Source organism: Elephantulus edwardii, unplaced genomic scaffold, assembly GCF_000299155.1.
Source record: "Elephantulus edwardii isolate Elephantulus edwardi_28Jun2011 unplaced genomic scaffold, EleEdw1.0 scaffold00048, whole genome shotgun sequence".
Classification (NCBI taxonomy): Eukaryota; Metazoa; Chordata; class Mammalia; order Macroscelidea; family Macroscelididae; genus Elephantulus; species Elephantulus edwardii.
The window spans coordinates 15,701,934-15,722,011 of NW_006399798.1; the positions used below are offsets into that span (position 1 = coordinate 15,701,934).

General features: G+C 47.2%; 1 protein-coding gene across 1 annotated transcript in view; it reads left to right on the plus strand.

Moving 5' to 3' along the window:
* The window catches only part of PRKCA (protein kinase C, alpha), a 289,399-nt gene that overhangs the window by 264,651 nt on the left and 4,670 nt on the right, over positions 1 to 20,078 (plus strand). Inside the window, exons 13-14 of the mRNA XM_006886263.1 lie at positions 5,964 to 6,071; positions 7,581 to 7,721. Of these exons, the coding sequence (XP_006886325.1) occupies positions 5,964 to 6,071; positions 7,581 to 7,721 (249 nt within the window). The remainder of the gene's footprint in view (positions 1 to 5,963; positions 6,072 to 7,580; positions 7,722 to 20,078) is intronic.

Consider the following 20,078-nt stretch of genomic DNA (forward strand, 5'->3'; position numbering starts at 1 on the left):
GGATGACCAGGTCTGCTTCTTAAGCTGTCTTAGTTTGGAAGCTCTGCTGAAACCTGCCCACCTAAAAATACTGGTGGCATAGCTTTCAGCATCACGTTGTTGTTGTTGTTGTTAAGTGCCATCGAGTCGTAGACGACTCATACTAACCCTATGAACGAAAGACCTGAACACTTGTATAACTTCCATCATTTCTCCCAAGTTCATAGGGTTTCCAGGGGCAAGCTATTTCAGAAGTGGATACCACTCCTGCTTCCAAGCTTGTTTTTGGTTTGGTTTTTTTTTCTTAATAATTTTAATGAGCATTTACAGAGATTTTGGATTTCCATTCATTCATTGCTGCACTTCTCTCCCTCCCCAGCCTCCCCCTCCCACCCCCAAGTTCACTCCTCTCTTTCAAAAGCAAAAGAAACACTCCCTCCCTGGCTTGTTTTAAGCGAGAGCTCCACCAAACACTATCCACCAAGAGTAACCATTACCATATTTGACACATCAGTGTCACAGTGTTTAGCATTGCAGCAACCATGGTTACCTCTGTATAGCAAATTGACAGACTAGTGTTATACAGCTTAGAAGAATGTTTGACAAAAAGCAATTAAAATCAGGCCAGAGGGCCATAGATTAAAATGACCCTCCTTTGGCTGATAGCATCACTTTCTGTCCACTAGGCCAACTGAGTTTTCTCATTGTTGTTGTTGTGTTTTCAGCATAGCAACATGCAAATCACCACAGTACAGCAAACTGACAGACAAGTGTGGTACCTATAAGGACAAACTGTAAAATAAATACACAGACAACTCTCACAGAACAATCATTTGCATGCCATAGAAATAGAAAACAAGCTATCTGGCTGGCCTGGGACAGTGCATTTTCCAGACCAGCGGAAGATTGGAGTTAGGTGCTCAGTCAGGTCAAAGTTTGTGTTCATCCGATTGGTGACCATGGCCCCAGAATGTGTGGGAAGTGCAATTAGGGTGCTCCTTACAGACAAGGATGGTGAAGCTTCATCTCACATGCTTCGGTCATGTTGTTTACTGTAAGTGGAAAAAGACATCATTTTGGGAAAGGTCTTGGATCTGAAAGAGGAAGACCCTCACAGGATGGTTTGACACAGTGGCTGTGACAAGAAGCATGTTGGAGCGTGTGAGGATGGTATAGGATGGGACAGGGTTCAGAACTGTTGTTTATAAGGCCACTTATCAACTTGACTGCACAGAACAACAGCACACAAGTTACCTGGGGAACATTGTCCCCCTGTGTCCATCCCTGGCATTACAGGGAAAAGAAATAAATATACGTTTTCACCACTGACCTGCCTTCAAGATTACAAGGCTTGAGAGCAAGCAGTTACCTCTAAGAAGGCCCCAGGGGTCTCCTGGAGAAGCTAACAGGAGCTATGAAAATGTTCTCTCTTTTGTCTCCATAATGTCCCACCTGGGAAATTATCCTTGGGCAGTAATTCAGGAAGAAAAAAAAATTATATGCATCAAGATGTTTATAGTATTGGCCTTGGTTGCTAAAAGATAGTTCAGGGAGAAAGTGAGCATGCGCCAGAGGCAAATGAACCAGCCTGTGGTGCTGCTTCACCTCAGAGGCATTCAGCTCGGAAGGAGCAGACGGTGTGACTCAGTGGTCAGCAAAACACGCCCCCACCCATCCACGCAGTGAACCAACCCACTCACTGCCTTTGAGCTGATTCCAACTTATGGCTCCTCTTCACTGACTTTCAAGACTGTACGTTTTTCCAAGAGAAGTCTGCTCATCTCTCCCTCCTGAAGTAGCAGCTGATGGATTAGAACTGTTGACTTTTTGGTTAGCAGTGTAGCACATAATACAGTAGACCACCACAGCTTATCCCCAGTGAAAAACACTCACAAAACCCCTCCAACTCACTGCTGACAAGCCAGCCCCTACTCGTAGCAGCCCTCCCTTCTGTTTCTGAGGCTGTCGGTTACAATGGGAGGAGACTGCCCATCTTTCCTCCATGGAGGTGCTGGTAGATTCTAATCACCAGAGACACCTGGCCTTGGAGTTAGCAGTGCACCTTGCAACAGAATTTACCTTCAGTGCTCCCTGCGGAAAAGCCCAACACTCTTAATCATGCAGTATAATTTGAAAATAATACGAAGAGACTCAGAAGCAAAATCCTCTTCTGTCGTATCAATTCTGGCCCATAGAGACCCTACAGGACAAAGAAAGACGGCCCTCTGTGCTCTCTGAAATGGTTACTCCTTACGTTCGTCATTTTCCCCTCTCCTCATTTTCCTCCTTATCGTTATTAACCCACAGCCATCAAGTCAGCTTCAACTCATAGCAACCCTCCTTTGGATTTCCAAGGCTGTAAATCTTTACAGGAGCAGGCCACCTCAGCTTTTGAACTTTGGACCTTTTGAGTAAGCCTAATGCTTAGACTACAGTGCCACCAAAGATGAAGAACCTCAGGGTGTCTAAATAAGACTCATTTTTCTGACCAGGTAAAGAGAGTGTGGATGCTGCTTTTGTGGGCTTCCTCTGCCCCATTACTTTAAAAAAAAAAGAATATAAGTCATTTTCCTTTACATTAGGGCACCAGCGTAAAGAAGAAATCTTTCTGATTGTCGCAGCTCTTACTGCTGTTCATCGGGTGTTTTCTGGTGTTCCTCCCTCTTGGCACATGGCACATTTTACTTTGACTTGTTTTGTTCAATGAGCAAAAGTGCTCACAGGAGGAGCACATAAGTGCTGGTCCAAGACACCCCAGGGCTCTTGTTCCAACTCTGGTTTAGCAAGACGAAGACGATGGCCCCTTCATCCAGATGGACCCCCGAGTGACTGCAGTGAACAGAGCCCTCTGCTGATTCACAATAGACACGGAACATAAGAAAGACACAGAGAATGTTGTCTTAAGCTTTGGGGCGGTTCGAGATTGTTGGTTACAGCAGCAGAACCTAGCTGCTGCTTCCTGGAGACAGTGTGGGGAAGATGCCAGGATTCTGCATCTTTTCGACAGAAGATATGGAATAGGGAAGTGCATCCCAGATGCTTAACTACTCCTATCCCTTTTGCCAAAATGTTACCTACCTCTGCCAGCTTCTACATCATCTTCTTCAACAAGCCACATAGTTCCAGGAGAACCGGAAGCCATGAAGAAGGCCATCCAATCATCATCAATCCAAATTAGGGCTGAGAAATGACGGCAGGTCCGTAGACGACAGATGAGTCATCCTTTCTGCCCAATGACTGGAGGCATCTCCGGCCACTTGCTGTTGTATATTGTAAGCATATGAATCAGTCTTTTGACATTTACTGAAACAACTTTCCCATACATCAGAGTCCTCTTTATGTACTGGGTGGACCAGCGCCTGAGTGTCTCCCATTCAACCCCACAGAGTCTCTTCAAGGGAACCTCTTTCTTACCTAATTACCAGGAACATGGTTCCCTGATGATCAAGAAAGTCAGAATGCCTGGGTCAGACTCTCAGTTCTCCCACACTCCAGCTTTTTTAATCATTATCACAGCACGTAGGTGGACCTCAGTTATCTCAGCTGTGAAATGAGACTAATAATATTTACCTCCTAAGATTGGTTTGAATGTTAAAGGATTGATGCCTACAAAGGACTCCATACAATTCCTGGGAGAATATGTTGTTTACAGCTTTTGTGTCCCAATCCTCAGTTATCGTGAACGCATCTTGATCGCATGGCTGGTCCATTTTGGACTGCATGCTTTGGTAAACATCTTCAATTTCCTCCTCTTTGGCTTTAGCTAAAAGAGTGTATATTTGAATGATACTCATATTAACAGTCAACACTCTTGGTAACAGCAGCCAGGAAATCAGGAGACGAATTGCATTGGGAAAGTCGGCTGTGAGGGACCTCTCAAGAGTACTGAAGAGCAATGATGTCAGGCTGGAGACTAAGGTGTGCCTGATCCGGGCTGTAGTCTTCGCAATTATGTGCTATGCATCAGAGAGTTGGACGGTGAATAGGGTTGATAGAAAGACGATTGATGCCTTTGAGCTGTGGTGCTGGAGATGAGTGTTGAATATACCATGGACTGCTAGGAGAACAAACAGGTTTGTCCTGGAGAGGGTGAAGCCAGAGTGTTCCCTGGAGTCAAGGATTCTGAAGCTTTATCTGACATATTTTGGGCATGTTGCAAGGAGGGACTGGTCCTTAGAGAGGGACATCATGTTTGGCAGAGTGGAGGGGTGGCAAAGGAGAGGAAGACCTTTGATGAGATGGATCGATTCTGTGACTGGAGTGGTGGGAATAAGTGCGTTTGAGATGGCTAGGTTGGCACAGGATAGAACAGTGTTTAGGGCTCTCATACATAGGGTCGCTATGAGTCGCAAGTGACTTGATGGCACATAACAACAACAACATATTAACAGATCTTCTTTGTATGTATATGGATAATGTTCTATCATTCACAACATTGTCTTTTGGGATAGAACTTGAAATGGTCTTTTTAACTATGTCTGGGACACCATTCTTCTGTTTTACATTCCAAGCGTAAGTATATCAAGTGATGGTTTGAGTCAAAGTGGCCAAAGCTAGTCCATCTCCTCTCCCTAGTGCCTGGAATGTCTGTGTTCATGCATCTGCCATTTCATTTTTTCACAACATCTAGTGTTCCAACATTCACGGTATTCCATACGTCCCATGTCCCACCTACGAAAGGAGTTGATTGACTTCCACGTGAGGATAAAACCTCCTTCTCGAAATGGGAAAAGTGCCTTTGAGATGCAGAACTCACTTGTCTACGGCCATCCTGGAAGGAATGACAAGTCTAGCATTCAAAATCACTTCATTTTAAAGCCATCACATGTGCACACTCTCACGCGTGTGCATGTCTCACACATGTGCACATGCGCACACACTCACACACCCCTCAAATGTATTCTTGCATCCCCTTGTAAATACAGTCATATCTCTGAAATACTGCAGATTCAGGAGCAGGACCCTGTAAAGAAAGCAAATACGGCGGTACAGCAAGTCACATGAATGTGTGTTATTTCCCAGGACACATGTCACATTCACACTCTGCTGCAGCCTGTGAAATATATAAAGCGTTAAGGAAAAGCTTAAGGTATAAAAACCACCAAGTGTTACAGAGACACAGTGGCCGTTAGACTTGCATAATGCATATTGCTACAAATCTTCGGTTTATGTGTGTGGAGGGTGTGTGTGTGTGTGTGTGTGTACGCACACACACGTAATCAAAGTGTAATAAGGCAAAGTATATGCCTGTATTGGAATTGTCAGCCCAGGAGAAGACGACCAGGCAGGAGCGGAGTGGACATGAAGTGTCCGTGCCTGCCCCCTTGACAACCTCCTTCTCTCTAGAAATGTCAGCCCACCTCACAGCACCTCTCTGCTCTGCCGGAGGGACCTCTGGGTGGACCCCTGGGCTGGGAGAGTCTCCTCTACATGTTCTGAAATCTGACTCACCCCGTGTTCAAAATTCAAAAAAACATTCTCTACCTTCGAAACACAAAGCCATCTGTAACCTAACTTGATCATAATTAGAATTTTTTAGCACATAATCACAAGATTAATGGATTAATTAGAATTTGCTTGCAAATCATTAAAAGCATTACTCCAAAACGTTCCCGTTAAAAGATTGTTTCGGGCTGCTTAGGGCAAGATAATGAAAGGGACAGAGGAAAAATGAAAGACACACAGCCGCCAACCTAATTAAAGATGATCAGATTAAACTCAGGAGCTGACAGCTCGCTCCATAGCCCCAAGGTGTGCTGAGACAGCATTGTGCCTGTCGGTGCTGAGCTGGGTCCCCGAGTACCTGTTCATGAACTGGAAGGTTGGCTCCCATTCACAGGGACCATGCGTGGGACAGAGTGAAACCCTGCTCGATTGCACACCACCCTCACTGTCTCTGCCATGCTGAAACCCATCACTATGGCCACTGTGTCAAGGACATGGTCCCCCTAACTGTCTTCCCATCTTGTTCTTTACTGAAACAGCCTCCCTTTGACGGTGAAGATGAAGATGAACTCTTCCAGTCTATAATGGAGCATAACGTTTCCTATCCGAAATCCTTGTCCAAGGAGGCCGTTTCCATCTGCAAAGGAGTAAGTAGACTTGTCCTTTCCTGATGGTCGACGAAGGGGGAGCACAGGGCCAGAATGCCTTCCCCACAACCCAGAGGGGGATAGAAATGCCACAAACCCATGCTACCCACTGCTGTCCAGCCACTGAGGGCTAGAACATGCTGATTACAGGTGGGTTGGAGACAGGGGAACAGAGAGCTGGAGGGGGGCTCACATGTCAATGACACCGTGAGAGCTAGAGAACCAGGTTGGCCTCCAGTGGATTCCAACATGGCGAGCACATTTTCTGTCAGCATAGACCTGCATGCCATATGGTGATTGGTGGGGTTTTTTTGATGGTAGATTACAAAGCATTTCTCCCAGGTTGCCTCTGGGCGGTTCTAAGCCACCAGCTTTCTGCATAAAAACCAAGCATTTAACCGTTTGCATCAGTGGAGACTCCACAGTTGAGGGGCACCTTTGAGTTGGTGTTGACTCATTGAAACCCCATGAGACAGACTAGAACTGCCCCATAGGATTTCTTAGACTGGAATCTTTGTGGGAGCAGATCACCAGGCCTTTTCTTCTGGGGAACCTCTGCGTGGGTTTGAACCACCAACCTTTTGGTTAGCAGTCAAGAGCTTAGCCATTGATGCCAGTAATTAACCCTACAATGTTGTTGTTTTGTTGTTACATACCATTGAGTTGGAACCAACTCGTAGCTGACCCTTCAGTGGTTTTTTCAGAGGCAGTAAATCACACGGGAGGAGAGTGCCTCTCTTTCTCCCCTAAAGCCACTGGTGGGCTTAAACCACCTGCCTTTTGGGTTGGTAGCACATCTCCTTACCATTAATCCACCAGAGCTCCCTAACCCTACAATAGGCATGATCAAGTTACTAATCTCCATTGATATAAACACCATTTATCTCTCTAACCCAGGAGCCTTTATTGATAGCATTGTGACCCAGACAATACATATGAAGCTTCTCAGCCCCTTTGCTGACGGGCATTATAAAAACCCGCCATTTTCAGTGCTTGACTCTTTTACCAAATGCACGTGTGGTGTGGCAGCTTTTAAAACACTGGAGTAAAAAGAGGCCTATGTGGTTCTTAAAGAGCCCTGATGGCACAAAGTTTAAATACTCAGTTGATAACCCAAAGGTCAGAGGTTCGAACTCACTGGCCCCTCTTCCAGAGAAAGCTTTGACAGCCTGCTTCCATAATTTACAGCCTCTGGAAATAGGCCGTTCCGCCGGGTCCTGTAGGGTCCCTGTGCATTGACATGGACTTGACAGTAGGGGCGTCATTCTTTTAAGTTTGCCATTCCCCCTCCCCAGCAGGGCCTTCTCTACTTCCTTGTGAAAAGCCCACAGAAAAGGCCACGGATGTCACGTCACCTTCCTGACTCGGCTTGACTCCTGTGTGAGCCGCTGAGCAGACTTCTGACTGGATCCACGCCCAGTCAGAACAGAGTCCGAGCTGGGCAAGGGGGAGCCCCTGTCCCTGCAAAGGTCTCACCACCCTGCTTTCTCTTCCCCTCTCACTTTGTAGCTGATGACGAAACACCCCGCCAAGCGGCTGGGCTGTGGGCTGGAGGGCGAGAGGGACGTGAGAGAGCATGCTTTCTTCCGGAGAATCGACTGGGAGAAGCTGGAGAACCGGGAGATCCAGCCGCCCTTCAAACCCAAAGTGGTGAGTCTGCAGCATGGTCGCATGCATCCCACCCACCCCTTTCCTGACACCCCAGCCACCCCGGCCTCCGCAGGGCAGACGAAGACACCAACCTCACCCTCAATCCCAGGACCTTCCTGCTGACTTTGGAGTCAGGACTGGAAGCCAGGGAGGGGGCCATGCCCCCCTATAGAGCTATTATAGAACACGCCCCAAAATGTTAAGCAGCCAAGCAGGTCAGCTTGGGGCTTCCTCTGTGGGAGTGCTGGCCCATTGGATCTGTGTTCCCTTGCTCAGAAGCCATTGGGGTGTGGGACTCCAAAGCTGTCCCCACCTTTCCGGAAGTGTCCGTGCACTGAAGTGTGAACTAAATCTCAGGCCACCGTGGGCAGGCCCTGGACATGGTCCCTTGTTGATGAAGTGAGCACATCTACGCCCACTGCCGTTTCTAACCTCACCACGCATGCTCTCACTCCCCACTGCTTCCTGTCATGTCCCTGTGTTTTGCAAACACTGTACCAGCCAGGTTCTTGGTGGCACCCACATGATGGAGTCGGGCCTCACCATGAGGTGTTCAGGCTGTCGTCTCTAAGGGAGCAGGTGGTCTGCAAAACACATACTATTGCTCCTCGTTTACAGTTAAGAAAACGGAGGCACAGAGAGGCTGAGGAACCTGCCCAAAGACACACAGCCAGAGGGTATAATAGCATCTAAGATTCAAACCCTGGAAGGCAGGGTGTGGAGTCTGTGTTCTCCATTGTTCCTTGTTGATGGCAGCCCAGTGACTGGTTGCTGGCAGCCACTGTCTGCCTTCCTCAATGCTTTCATTTCTAAAGGTAAACTAAGATTCCTCAAGATGTCCCCACTTCACGCACATCAGTCCCCACTGTTCACCAGTCGAGCCCCCTTTTCCCTGCAGCCCAGTGAGATTCAGACAGTCCTGGTCCTTTGGGCTCTGCCCATGTTGAGTGTTGGCTCATCATCACCAGCAGGGTCTCACTTCGCTCCAAAACTGCAGAGAGAACGCCCCTCTCTCCCACCTTCAGTTCCAGAATCCTCCGCCGGGTTGGTTCGGCCCAGATCTGTCTCCTCTGATGGGGCCGCCACCAGCGGGCAGCAGGGACACTCCGTGGTGCAGAGCCGCCTGCCTGGGTGGCTCTTGGCTTTATTCTTGGAACAGTGACTGGCCCTCCGACGTGCTCGTGTGCCCTCTGCTCCAAGAATAAAACTGCTGTTGGTGAACCCATTTGATTTTCCTTTCGCAAAATATTTTTAGCCCAAACTGAAGAAAAACTAAAATTAAGCAGGTCAGTTGACTTCCTCCTGAATCATCATTTCACGTACCTGCCACACCCACCTCCCCTTTAACTAGACCAGGACGTCAATTTCAGGGTCTTTGGGGTTTGTGCTGTGTTCAGGTTTCAAACTCAGGGACCTCATCTAAGGAGGGGGGTCAAGACAGTGATAAATGATGCTGTTGACAGTTTCAGGGAACATTGTATTAGAGAGATTTTATTTTCCTTTTGCCTTTCCAACCTATTTGGCCTCCTTAAATTGGACTTTGAGCAGTTGGCAATGACGTCTTAAACACAGCTTAGTCTCATTATAGGAACTATCTAGAGATACAACATGACCCCACGTTAAGGGTTGAGCAAAACGTAGTTCCTTGTCAAATGCTTTCCAGAAAAAAAAACCCAAAATTACTGCAGAGCCGGCCTTAAGGCAAGGATTTTGCTCTTGATTCCTGCCGTATTTTCCAGAAGAAGCTGTGTCTTTGCAGCACCTCCCATTGTCCGTGAATTCTGTGGCTCTAATCCATGCATTGGGAAAAGGGTTCAGGGACAAGAAGGTACCCTGATCCTTGTGTAAGTGGTTCCTGCGGCCGTTAAAATCACTGCAAGAATGCCAAGTCACGCCCACACCGGCAGATGAACTGTGGGCTGTGTGTTGATTCATTTACTCCTGGAGTGTTGCTGTTTTATTTTGTTTTGTTTTCAACTGAGTATTGGTTAAAATTAAAAAGAACAGACAACCTCTGGTGGTAAAGCGGCACCCACAGATCTTAGAGAAGCAGGAAGCACAGACCAGGTCCTAAGATGAGGAGTTTCTCATTATCTAAGATTCAAGGATTCATCTCTATTCATCTGGAGCAAACGAGACAGAAGGAAACCCAAGAATCAGAGGGGTAACTGTCTTCTAGTGTCACTACCTCCACCTTGAGACCAGAGGAACTAGAAGGTGCCCAGCTACCACTGGTAGAAAGGGAGGAAAATGTGGAACAGAACTTCAGTTTCTTAAATAATTCAGACATACTGGGCCCACTGATACTAAAGAAATCTTCAAAACTATCCCCTGAAATGCCTTTTAAATTAAACAACAGTTCAACTTTAAAAAGTAAAGAATGTCACACTCATCAGTCTTGTTGTTATTATGTACTGTAGAGTCGAAACCGACTCATAGCTGACCCTCCAGCAGGTTTTCAGAGGCAGTTAATCACACGGGAGGTGATTGCTCACCCTTCTCCTATGGGGCAGCTGGTGGCCTTGAACCGTGTGCCTTCAGGATTGCAGTGCAGCTTCTTGCCACTAGGCCAACAGAGCTTCCTTTTTTTAAACAAAGTACTCTTTTGAAAAAAAGTTATCCATATGAGACCAAATGGACAAGAGTTACCTTAAAGCATACGTGAGAAGTTTTGAGGGCAGTGAAACGAAGTTAATGGGGGTGAGACAACTAGAACGGAAATAATGAGAATGTTGACACAATGGAGCAAACACAGCCAATGTCAATGTCACTGAACATTATAGAAATTGTTGAATGGGAGCATCTTGTGTGTATTTTCACACACACACACAATATAAAAATGTTTAAAAGAAAGAAAAAAGGGAACTTTCCAGTGAAAGGCCAAGCCTGATGAGAGAGAGCTCAAGAGAGGCCTGGGCTCCTCCCAGCGAGATCTCTTGAGCTAAAGCCTGACTTTCCTGGATGGAGGACCCATACAAAAAAACAGGAAGAAAAGTGGACCGAAGACTGCAACAGGATGAGGAGAAGGGAATAGTCGGAAAGATTTCAAATACAACACACAGCTACTGGTCCCTCCTTCATCAGAGCAAAAGAGAAAGAAGGAAGCCAAAGACTCCAAGAAGAAACGAGTCTCCAGGATTAAGAGTCTGCACAGACCCCAGCTCCATCTGTTGTGAGACCAGAAGAACTAGATAGTGCCCAGCTGCCCATTTAATCATGGCCACAGAGATGAATCCTGGTAGAATGGGAGGAAAATGTAGACCAGACCCCCAATTCTTGAAAAATAATACAGACTTAGAAGGTTAGTTGAGACTGAAGATCTCACCAAGACTTGACTAAGGATGCACTTTAAACCTTGAACTGAAACTTGTCTCTGGGGTCATCTTTGAGCAAAATAGCAGACTGGCCCACAAAATAAAGACTATCATCTATGCATCTTATGCCATTATATGAGACATCTCAACGTCAAGAGAGCAAAAATTCTTACCTGAACCAGTAGACACCATCATGACAGATGGAGAAAAGATTGAAGCTGTCAACAATTTCATTTTACTTGAATCCACCATTAAGACCCATGCGAATAGCTGTCAGGAAATAGAAAACCAAATGTGTTTCTTTGAAAACTCTACTGTCAAGGACCTCTCCAAAGTGCTGAAGAGCCACAGGGTTTGTTTAAAGGCCAATGGGTGCCTGATCGAAGCAACAGTATTTTTCATTTGCTTCCTATGTATCTGAAAGTTGGGCAATGAATAAGAAAGACCAAAGAAGAATCGATGCCTTTGAACTGGGGTGTTGGCAAAAAGCACTAAATATCCCATCGACCAAAAAACTGTTCCAAATAAATCCATTTTGGAAAAATGAAGCCAGGGTGTTCCTTAGAGACAAGGAAGGTGAAACTCCCTCTCACATATTTGAGGCGTGTCATCCAGGATCATCCTTGGAAAAGACATCATTTTGGAAAAGGAGGTAGGAGGGCCAGAGAATGAAAGGAAGACCGTCAGCATTAGAGATTGTCAGAGAGACTGGAACAGTGGGCTCAAGCATGGCAGAGACCATGAAGATGATTTTGGTCTGGCGTCCATGGGGTCACTTGGAATTATATTATGTAGTTAACTCAGCAGCACACAACAATAACAACAACAACAGATAAGGACACAGCAGTCAAGAATTACTTTAAAACAAAGATGAAGAGGTAAGGGGACAGGGGTCCTAGCTTGATGACAGTGGCATAAGGAATGAGGTTTGCACATTGTGAAGACTTGAGCCAAACTCATCAAACGATCTGTGTAAAAACCACTGAATGGGAACCCAAATTGCTGCGCAAACCTTTACCAAAAAAAAAAACACCTGAAACCCCCAAACAACCCACAATGAAATAGTTTTCTTTTATTTCATATTTACAATAAAATTATAATCAAGTGACTGTGGAGTGAGTGGTAGATATTTTGCTGCAAAGCCGAGACAAAGAGATCAATGGGGCAGGTCCGAAAGCTTGGAGGGCAGTCAAGAGCATCTTTCTCAGTCTCCCCAGCCTCCCTGGCATGTGGGTACCCAGCCCCAGAATGGAACACTTCATCTCAGACCCAGGGGCATCTCATGACAGGACACACGTCATGTCCTACTTCTATGATGCCATCCTGAGGCTGGAAGGCCACACACCAAGAACAATTCCAGTGATACAAGAAAACAGTCACAGCAAGAGACAGCGACAGAAATCAAAGGCCAGGTAGGCGCAAAGTGCACCGCCATTAACACAGAGTCAACAAGCTGAGCTGCATATAAAAACCGTCCTAGGACGTGGCTTCCCAACTTCCTCCATGAGGGTGGAGTTCCCTGATCCAGAGCTAATTGAAAAGTCAACTGTGTTTACAGATAAAATACAGAGCTGGGTTTTTCTCTGACAGGCAGTTGTGTCATTTCAAAGAAAAACTCAGCCACACAAGCTGGATTACCGCTGTTGAAAAAAAACAACACAAACCAATCATCAAGCAAACTGACACTTAATGTGTGCAGTGAACCCATTTCTGAGTCTGAGAGGAGCTTCACCTCTGAGTGGCTTTAAACACTGGCTGACAAGACGTCCATCGTGGTGAAGTTCTCTCAAATGCCTTTACGGCAAGCGCTGGTGGATTTGCTTCCCTGGATTCATCAGATTAAGAACAGAGAGCTGTGCTCACATGTCCTTCTGCCTCTGGCTCCCAGGAAACCAGACCTGTGGATGCTGTGAAACACCATCAGTAAGGCTTCGGGTTGAATAGACTGTGGACTGTCAGAAGAATGAACAAACCCATCTTGGAAAAAATGCAATCTGATTACTCCTTAGAAACATCAATGGTGAGATTTTGACTCCCTTGTCCACATCACTAGGAAAGACCAGATGCTAGAAAAGGACCATAGAGATGAGGGAGGTTGTTAATGGGGTAGACTGATGTCATAGCCATGACCATGGACTCTGACACACCGATGACCATCAAGATCATACTGGACAGGACAGCATTTCAATGTGGTATTCAGAAGGTCACCATGATTGGAGCCAATAAAAAAACTATCAGTAGGGATTACATGTCAACATCAAGAAAACAAAAATCCTGACAACTAGATCATTAGACAGTATCGTGATAGATGAAGAACTTGAAGTTGAAAATGATTTCATTTTAACTTGGATCTATAATTAGCACCTATGGTAGCAACAATCAAAAAAATCAAAAGAAGAGTTACAGTGGGTAAATCTGCTGTTGAGGATCTCTCCAGAATGTTAAAGAGCAAGGATGTTAGTTTGAAGACTAAGGTGCACCTGCCCCAGGTCATGAGAGAAAGATGGAAAAGTCTGTATTCATTAAGATGAACAGCCTTGGAAACCCAGTGAAGGATTCCGTGAGTTAAGAGTCAACTCAGTGCCAGGCAGTGGGTTTGGTTTCTTGGTTTAATGAAAGATTATTCCAGGGCTACCAATGTCTCTGAGAAGGGTAGAGCTATGCTACCTCTGGACAACCAGAGGGTTTCCATAGAAGGACTGGCCTTATCTTCATGAACTCTTCTTAATGTCTTTTTTTCTGTCAAATCAGAACCAAAACCAGTTCCACTGTGTCAATGCCAACTCTTGTCCTCGCCACATGTTCCAAGTAGAACTGGCTCAGTGGAGTTTTCAAGGTTGTGACCTTTCAGGAGCAAATTGTCAGCCTTTCCTTCCAAGACCCCTCTAAGTGGATTCTAATCTCTTAATCTTCAGGAATGATCAGGGCTTCCTAATTTTAGACCACAGGGTCATGAACTTGAGGAAGTCCATTGGTGCCCTTGACTGAGCAGGAAACATACACTGGAGTCAAGATCTATGGTGTGACATTGACCTGGACACTAACGTCCTATAAAAAGGTGAGCATAAAGAAGAGAGTGGCCGGTGCCAGGGGCAGGACTGCGACTGACCCCTTACGATGCCCAGGTCCCGGGCTAAGGAGTGGGACAGTGAGGGACGAAACTTCAGGAGAGCACAGAACCTGCAGCAGCCCATGGGCAGAGAGACCCGTCCAGGAGAACCGTGACTGTCCCAGAAGGGCCACTGTGTGCGACTGTGAAACAGAAGCTTGTTTTTAGAAGGCAGGGCCATCAAGGGAGAGCCTTTCATTTCCTGGCTTTTGTTAAAACAGAAGCAAAACCCGTATTGGCTCTAGTACCCTGACCTGAGATGATGCAGCCACATAACCCCCCCACCACCACCCCACACACACACACACACACCCCTTGTTCTTTATGAAGGAAACTCAAAGCCAGCTGGTTACAGTGACCTTGAGAACAAAACACAGTGTGGGGGAGCTTGCCTCACGAGTCCCTGCATCTCAGTCCTCTTCTGACGCAGTGTGGTCGGCGCTGCTTGACAGGCAACTCGAGTCAGCCCGGAAGAGCCTCACCAGTGTTCAGAGACCAACGCAAGAACATTACCTTCTTCCTGTTTACGTTTATGGAAGATGCCACCTCCAGAAAGAGAATTCTTCCGTGTCACAGAGAATTCTTGCCATGTCACTGAGTGCTTTCAATTGCAGCTCAAAGTGAGCCTCCAGAACAGAGAGGTGCCCGGGGCAGTCACACCGGTGCCCAGATGCCCAGGCTGCTTCACCCAGAGCCATCATGGGTTCAGGCCACTGGCCTTTGGGTTAGCAGCCAAATGCCCAAGCAATGCAAACCACTGCCATCAAGTTGACCCTGACTTACAGGACCTAAAGGCAGCGCTGAGTTACCCCCATGGGGTTTTCAAGGCTAAGCCAAAGGTCGTATAGCCCTGGTCTGTCCACTTGCTTGCTGTACAGAGGTAACTCGTGGTTGCTGTGAAGCTGAACACTGTGACACTGATGTGTCAAACGTGATAACGGTCACCCATGGTGAACAGTGTTTGGTGGAGCTCCCTGATTAAAACAAGCTTGGAAGCAGGAGTGGCATCCGCTTCTGTAATAGCTTGCCTCCAGAAACCCTATGAACCTGGAGAAAGGATGAAAGTCACACGAGGGTTGAGGACTGTTGTTCATAGGGTCACTGTGAGTTGCCTACAACTCGACGGCATTTAAAAACAACAACAACAATCTTTTTAGGAACTGAAGCCCAGGCCTTTCTCCTATGGAGAAACAAGTGGGTTTGAACTGCTGACTTTCCAGGTGCCAGTGAGTGCTTATCCACTGTGCCATCATGACTCATAATCTTCCTTTAAAAAGCAAACAATCCAACCAACCAACCCTTCACTGCTCTTGACGCAATTAATGTGAACCCTTCCTTGGATTTCTAAAGCAGAAATCTTAGCAGGGACAGACTCCTTCATCTTGTTCCCAAGGACGAGACGCTGGGTTGGATCTCCCAGCCTGTTGGTCAGCCTCCCAGCACTTCACTCACTGTGCCACCAGGGCTCCCGTCTTCTGCAGCCCAGGGAGAACCCGGAACATGCAGCCTCCTGCAGGGCTGAGCTGTGTGAAGAGGAGGTGCATTGAGGAAAGGGGACGGCAGCCAGCCCACTTATCCCAGCAACCCAAACCGGGACAGAATCTATAGAGCTCTGCCTTCCTTCCAGGAGCCCTGGTGGCACGATGGCTTAAGTGTTGGGCTGCTAACCGAAAGATAATAGTTTGAACTCTGCAGCTGTTCCAAGGGAGAATGATGAGACTATCTAATTCTGCAAAGATTTACAGCCTTGGAAAACCAATAGGGCAGTTCTGCTCGATCCTGTAGGGTCCATGTGAACTGAAATTGACGAGACACCAGTTAAATTTTGTTTTGGTTTCTTTTTTTGACTGAAAAATGGAAGTCCTGACTTTGGTCTCTGTGACAGGCCCCTGGAGAGGCCCATGTGACATCAACCTCCGATCCAGGGCCACTTGGAGTTCTGTGTGCTTTGTCCTGATCACTGTTCACATGAGTAAAACGTCCTTCACATGAAGGATAAGTTTCTACGAGGAGCAGAAATGTAGAGCCAATTGATCGTCTGTTTTTAATTCTGCCCACTGGCATCAAGGAGCAGGGTCGTTAGCTCGCAGGCAAACCCAAAGCATCCCCTGTGCTTGAATGGGGATTAGAGGGAGAGAGAGAAAATTATGTATAATGTTAACACCTATAATAGGTCCCAGAGGACTTTGGAGAAGGGCCGGCTAGCTGTCACAGATAGCGTTTCTTAAGAAAGCACAGGAGTCATTAAACATTTGAAAAGACGCTTTTATCATGATGTTGTCTTTCTTGTAGTCACAATGGAAGAATGAGGCGTTGAAAGTAGAGTAGATCCTGCGAAGAGGAGGAGGTGAGGTCAGGGTTGAGGCATCATTTACCTGGAATCTTTGTACAATCGTGTTATAGCTTGTCTGAAAGCGGAATGGTACGCTAATGCGCATAGTAGGTGCTCATTTCAAAGTTAGAAAAGAGTTGCAAAAATAGTACAAAGAATTCCTGTCGGCCCTTTTACCCAATGCTCCAGGTGTTAAAAGCTTACTGACCTTCATTGTTCATTTTTTAGAGATAAAGATGAATGTTATCTCCACACACATGCACATGGATTCCCTTCCCCTTCCTAAACAATCTGAGAGTAATTTGCTGATTATGCTTCTTTGCAAAGCCAAACTCATGGCTGTCAAGTCGTCTCTAGCTCATAACAGCCCTAAATGGAGCAGAGTAACTGCTCTCACCGGGGCTTTGTGGGTGTCATTACAGACGATGATCGCCAGGCCTTGCTTCTGCAGCCCCACTGGACAGGCTCAAAGGCCTCACCGCACACCATCGCCGTGTGCATTTCCTAGAAACACCTCTCAGGACGATGTTCTGATAACCGGGACTCCAACAGATTACTTATGCAGAGCAGGTCTCTAGAGAGAGTCATTGTGTGAGACGTACAGTCTCACGGGTGCCGGGCTGCGGCTGGTCAGTTCTCCCAGGCAGCGTAGACTTGTTCCCTTGGCCCCTTCTGTTGAGCTCATAACAGGGATGCTCATTAAAACCGAGATTCTCAGAATCTGAGATCACTCCTCTCACACATGCAACCCCAGCCAGCCTTTGGAGACTGGAATCCGTCAAGTTAACATGCACTGGGGTTTCCTTCAAGCCTTCAGACCAGTCTGAGACAGATTCTTAGGCTCGCTGAGTTAGAGGCAAGCAGTTTGTTATTTTACCATTCTTTGCTAATGACTCTCCCAGATGCTTTTCTGCTGGAGAGAGCTCAGAAGAGATGAGGCACTTCACATAACAGTCCGTGTGAGTGAGCATGTCAGCGGCAGCTGCAGGACCCTGGGGCCTGCGTGGGGACAGATGCAGAGGCCAGCACCAGGCTCGCCTGCCCCAGGCTCTGCGAGCTTGCGGTTCACATTGTTAGGCGAAGGTCGTTCGTGGTGACAGTCGTGACAGTGATTTCCCCTGACCTCGAACGCTGACCACAAATATTAAAAAATGGCCATGCAGAGGGCACCCTTATCCCGCAACACCCACAATAAGCTGCAACCTTTATCCTCGTACCTGGGGCTGGGGCTTCTACAAGAATTCACTCATTTGACGTGTGACTGGTAGCCTGGATTTATCAGCAAACTTGTCAATAAAACCGGCCTCCTCTGGATCAGACTTGGCCCTTTCTGAGACAATGCTCCCAGGTGATGTGAAAACAATGCTGTTTTATTCTCTCTAGGCAACCAAAGCCTGCTTCCAACCTCTCAGCACAGGTGACGTGTGCAGGAGAGACAAACCCAAATTCCACTGCCATTGCACTGGTTCTGGTGCACAGTGACCCTATAGGATGGAGCGGAACTGCCTGTTCCCAAGGCTGTAAACCTTTCCAGAAGCAGATTGCCTCATCTTTTACTCAAGCAGCAGGTGGTGGGTTTGAACTGCTCACCTTATGATTCGCAGTCAAGAGCTTAATCACCTGACCACCAGGAAGGACTCCTTTGTAGGAGAGCCCAAAAATGCTTACAAAAGTAGGTTCTACTTGCAGTGAAAGAGTAAAGCCATGGACTCAACTCTTTCCCCTTGAGTTGAAACTGACTCATAGCCAGCCGTGAAGTGGGTTTTCAGAGGCTGTAAATAACACAGGAAGAGATTGCCCATTTTTTTTCCCTCAGGGAAGCTGATGGATTTGAGATTCCTGCCTTTGGATTGGCAGTGCAACTCCTTATCCATTAGGCCACCAAAGTTCCACTTAAGCAGAAGGGAGAAGTAAACGGGATCTCTCTCCCTTTCTGACTCTCAGTTCCACTACTCTGTAACCTTCTAGAAAGCTGTGTGTGTGACCATGTACATCAGTGGGGCTGTTCCCTGCATTCTGTGTTACACCTTGTGTCCTTCACTTAACACCTTGTCTCAGAGGTTTCTCCACGTCGGCTCGTGTGGGTTGCCACTATTCTTTACGCAGACTTTCTCAGCTCCTGAGCTCCAAGGCTGGGAACTGATCATTCTCCAAACACTCTCCTCTGTCCGTTCTTCTCCAGACTTTCTGTACCAAAATGCACTGGCTGCAGTGGGCATCCAGGCCTTCGGTGAGCACATGTCCAGATCCTTGGGTGACTAAATGAGCAAACTAACTTCACTCTTTACCCCTTAACCGCGTGCCTTGCTTGCGCTGGCCATGCACGCAAGACCACACCCTGAGCATGCTGGTCTTACAGCAGACAGCCCATGGCTACCCGGCTACTCCTGATGGCCAGACGCCCTTACTAGATAGTTCTAGTGTGGACATGGCCCTCCGACAGCCCCAAGGCAGTGCACTCCAGCTTATTTCTGCTCTTGGTCATTGAGCTTACACAGGGTGATGTTGAAAACTCCAGGTCAGCTGCTGCAGATGTTGGTGGCGTCAGGTCTTAGTGCACTCTTCGTGGTGCTGGGGTCCACCCCAGGGCTGGGACTTGAGATCCAAGGAGCAGCTCAGCGAGGGGACCAAGCTCTTCCTGCTGCATCAGAAGCACGTTCTCTTCTCGGTGGCTGTGCCTTTGCTACCTGTTCTAGGGCTCGGTTTGGTTTTACTGTCTCATGGCAGCAATTTTTGAGCTGTTTTCTCCACCTTAACTTCCTTATAAATGAAGGACCGTAGGTTTATATTCTGCATGACAGAGGTACCAAGGCCAAGGTCAGGGTTGAGACCCAAATGCATGTTGTTGGTGACACTGACAGCCAAGAAGCAGACTTCTCACCCCCTTCCAGAGAGCCCCTGACCCAAAGCCCAGAGGGAATGGAGAGGAGTCATGCACCATTGGCCACATGGGCTCTGGAGAGGAGACATGCTGACCCGCAGTCCCACCCAGAGGCCCGGCTCTCTCCTCAGGGTCACCGTCAGCTGTGCCCTGTGTCGCTTTGACATCCCTAACTTCTGCAGGACGCATCTATTTAATTGATGGGTTTCCTGAGTGGAGTAAGAATATCAAGAACAACAGCAGAGTTAATTCTTAAATCCAGGAGTGAAGACAGGAGGGAGATCATGAAAACAGATGATTCGCACTCCTGCTCCCCCCATGTCAGTCACACAGGCACTTGCTATACAAACTGTTTTGTCCACTTTAGGCCTTAGGGTTCAGAAGGGTCTCACACACCCTCTGCAACAGCCTTAAGCCCAGTCAGCCCGCTGTCATTGAGTCATTTCTGATTCGTAGAAACACTCCATCAGCGTCTGAGCCCGCCCATCTGACCCCCACTTGAATTTGAACCACTGGTCTTTCAGTTCTTGGTGCAGTGCTTTATACACTGTGCCACCAAGGCTGTACAAAACCCTTGGACGATGGCTGTTCATGCCCCTCTTTTGCAGATGTGGAAACTGAGACTGAAAGCGATGTGTTGAGTTGCCCAGCGCTATATCCACGGGGCTTTGACCTCCCACCTGGCCCTTCCCCTGCTATACCTCCCGCCTCCCTCAGAGTC